We start from the raw sequence: 1,840 nt of genomic DNA on the forward strand, positions 1-1,840 counted from the left end.
AAACTTCTCATCCTGTAGAAGACAAGCATCTGCCTTTACAAAGCATTCCTTCCATGAGTTGAATAGACTGACTCTAAAATAGGCATTTCCTTATTATCTGATTTTTTTTTACATGGATCTCTCTCTTGCCTTTCATAAGAAGGCAGGTTGTTCCTTGTTAAAAACATAGCCAAAGCACTCATCAGCAAAAAGCTTGAGAACTTGACATTGGTATTTAGACTTCGGTGTCTTGGGTACCTTTTCAAGGTTAGATGTTTTCACAGTCATGAAGAATCTCTCGGTGGTGTCTGAATTCATCCTGCTGGGCATCCCGCACACAGAGGGTCTGGAGACTATGCTCTTGGTCCTGTTTTTGTCCTTCTACATCTTCACCCTTATGGGGAACCTGCTCATCTTGCTGGCTATTGTCTCCTCCACTAGGCTTCACACGCCCATGTACTTCTTCCTGTGCAAACTTTCTATTTTTGACATATTTTTCCCTTCTGTGAGTTCCCCTAAGATGCTGTGCTATCTTTCAGGGAATAGCCGAGCCATCTCCTATGCAGGCTGTGCATCCCAGCTCTTCTTCTACCATTTCCTGGGCTGCACTGAGTGTTTCCTGTACACGGTGATGGCCTACGACCGCTTTGTTGCCATTTGTCACCCTCTACGCTACACCGTAATCATGAGCCACAGAGCGTGCGTCATCCTAGCCATGGGGACCTCATTCTTTGGCTGCATTCAGGCCACCTTTCTGACCACTCTCACCTTCCAATTGCCTTACTGTGGCCCCAATGAGGTGGACTATTATTTCTGTGATATCCCAGTCATGCTGAAGCTGGCTTGTGCAGATACCTCCGCCCTGGAGATGGTGGGGTTCATCAGCGTGGGCCTCATGCCCCTCAGCTGTTTCCTTCTCGTCCTCACCTCTTACAGTCGCATCGTCTTCTCCATCCTGCAGATCCACTCTGCCGAGGGCCGACGCCATGCCTTCTCCACCTGCAGCGCCCACCTCACTGCCATCCTGCTTTTTTACATGCCAGTGGTCCTCATTTACCTGAGGCCAACCCCCAGCCCCTGGTTGGATGCAACTGTTCAGATTCTGAATAATCTGGTCACCCCCATGCTGAACCCCTTAATCTACAGTCTCAGGAATAAGGAGGTGAAATCATCACTAAGGAGGGTCCTACATCAGCTGGGCTTCCTCCCTGAGCAGTTGTAGAGAGAAATAAGTAACTACCACTTCAACCACACCTCATAGCTTATAACAATTTTTATTTGGTGCTCACAAGTATTTTTGAAATTGAGGGCACAGGTATTATTATTTCCATTTTACAATGTGGAGACTAACACTCAAAGTAACTTGTCCAGGGACATGTAAGGAGTGAATGGCAGAATGAGGACTCTAGAGCTGGTTTTGTGACTCTGGGGCCTGTGCTCTCTTGAGGAAATCATACTGAGAGAGAGAGAGAGAAAAAAAAAAAAAAAACTCTTCTCAGCAGGCAGAACAGCTTGGAGCTTCTGCTTCTCAATCTGTATTTTCTTCATCCTCCCACATCCCCTCCTCCTCTTCATTTCCCTCCCACTGTGACATTTATTCATCTTGACTGCAGTGACTATATCCTCAAATGCCTGCATTGGATAAGTCCTTATTTTTATTCATCTACAAGTTGTTAAAAATGTTATTCAGTCCAAAGGGAATGAGGAATGGCTCCTACAATATGGATGAACTTGAAAAGCTAATGCTCAGTGGGAAAAAAAAGCCAGACACAATAGGTCACATATTGTATGATTCCATTCCTATTAAATAACCAGAGCAGGTAAATCCATTAAAACAGAGGAAATTGATTTTTTTTTTTTA

The 1,840-nt window shown here is 44.9% G+C and overlaps 1 protein-coding gene across 1 annotated transcript; it reads left to right on the forward strand.

Annotated features, from left to right (window-relative positions):
* The first annotated feature begins 265 nt into the window (after positions 1-265).
* Positions 266-1,226, forward strand: LOC126934811 (olfactory receptor 149-like). Its single transcript, XM_050755632.1, has one exon. The coding sequence runs from the start codon at positions 266-268 to the stop codon at positions 1,199-1,201; it is 936 nt and encodes a 311-aa protein (XP_050611589.1). The 3' UTR covers positions 1,202-1,226.
* The last annotated feature ends 614 nt before the right edge of the window (positions 1,227-1,840 follow it).

The sequence above is a fragment of the Macaca thibetana genome, chromosome 14 (assembly GCF_024542745.1).
Source record: "Macaca thibetana thibetana isolate TM-01 chromosome 14, ASM2454274v1, whole genome shotgun sequence".
Lineage (NCBI taxonomy): Eukaryota > Metazoa > Chordata > Mammalia > Primates > Cercopithecidae > Macaca > Macaca thibetana.

What these genes read in the sequence shown, in the direction of transcription:
- LOC126934811 (XM_050755632.1), top strand. Translation starts at nt 266, where the DNA reads ATGAAGAATCTCTCGGTGGTGTCTGAATTCATCCTGCTGGGCATCCCG.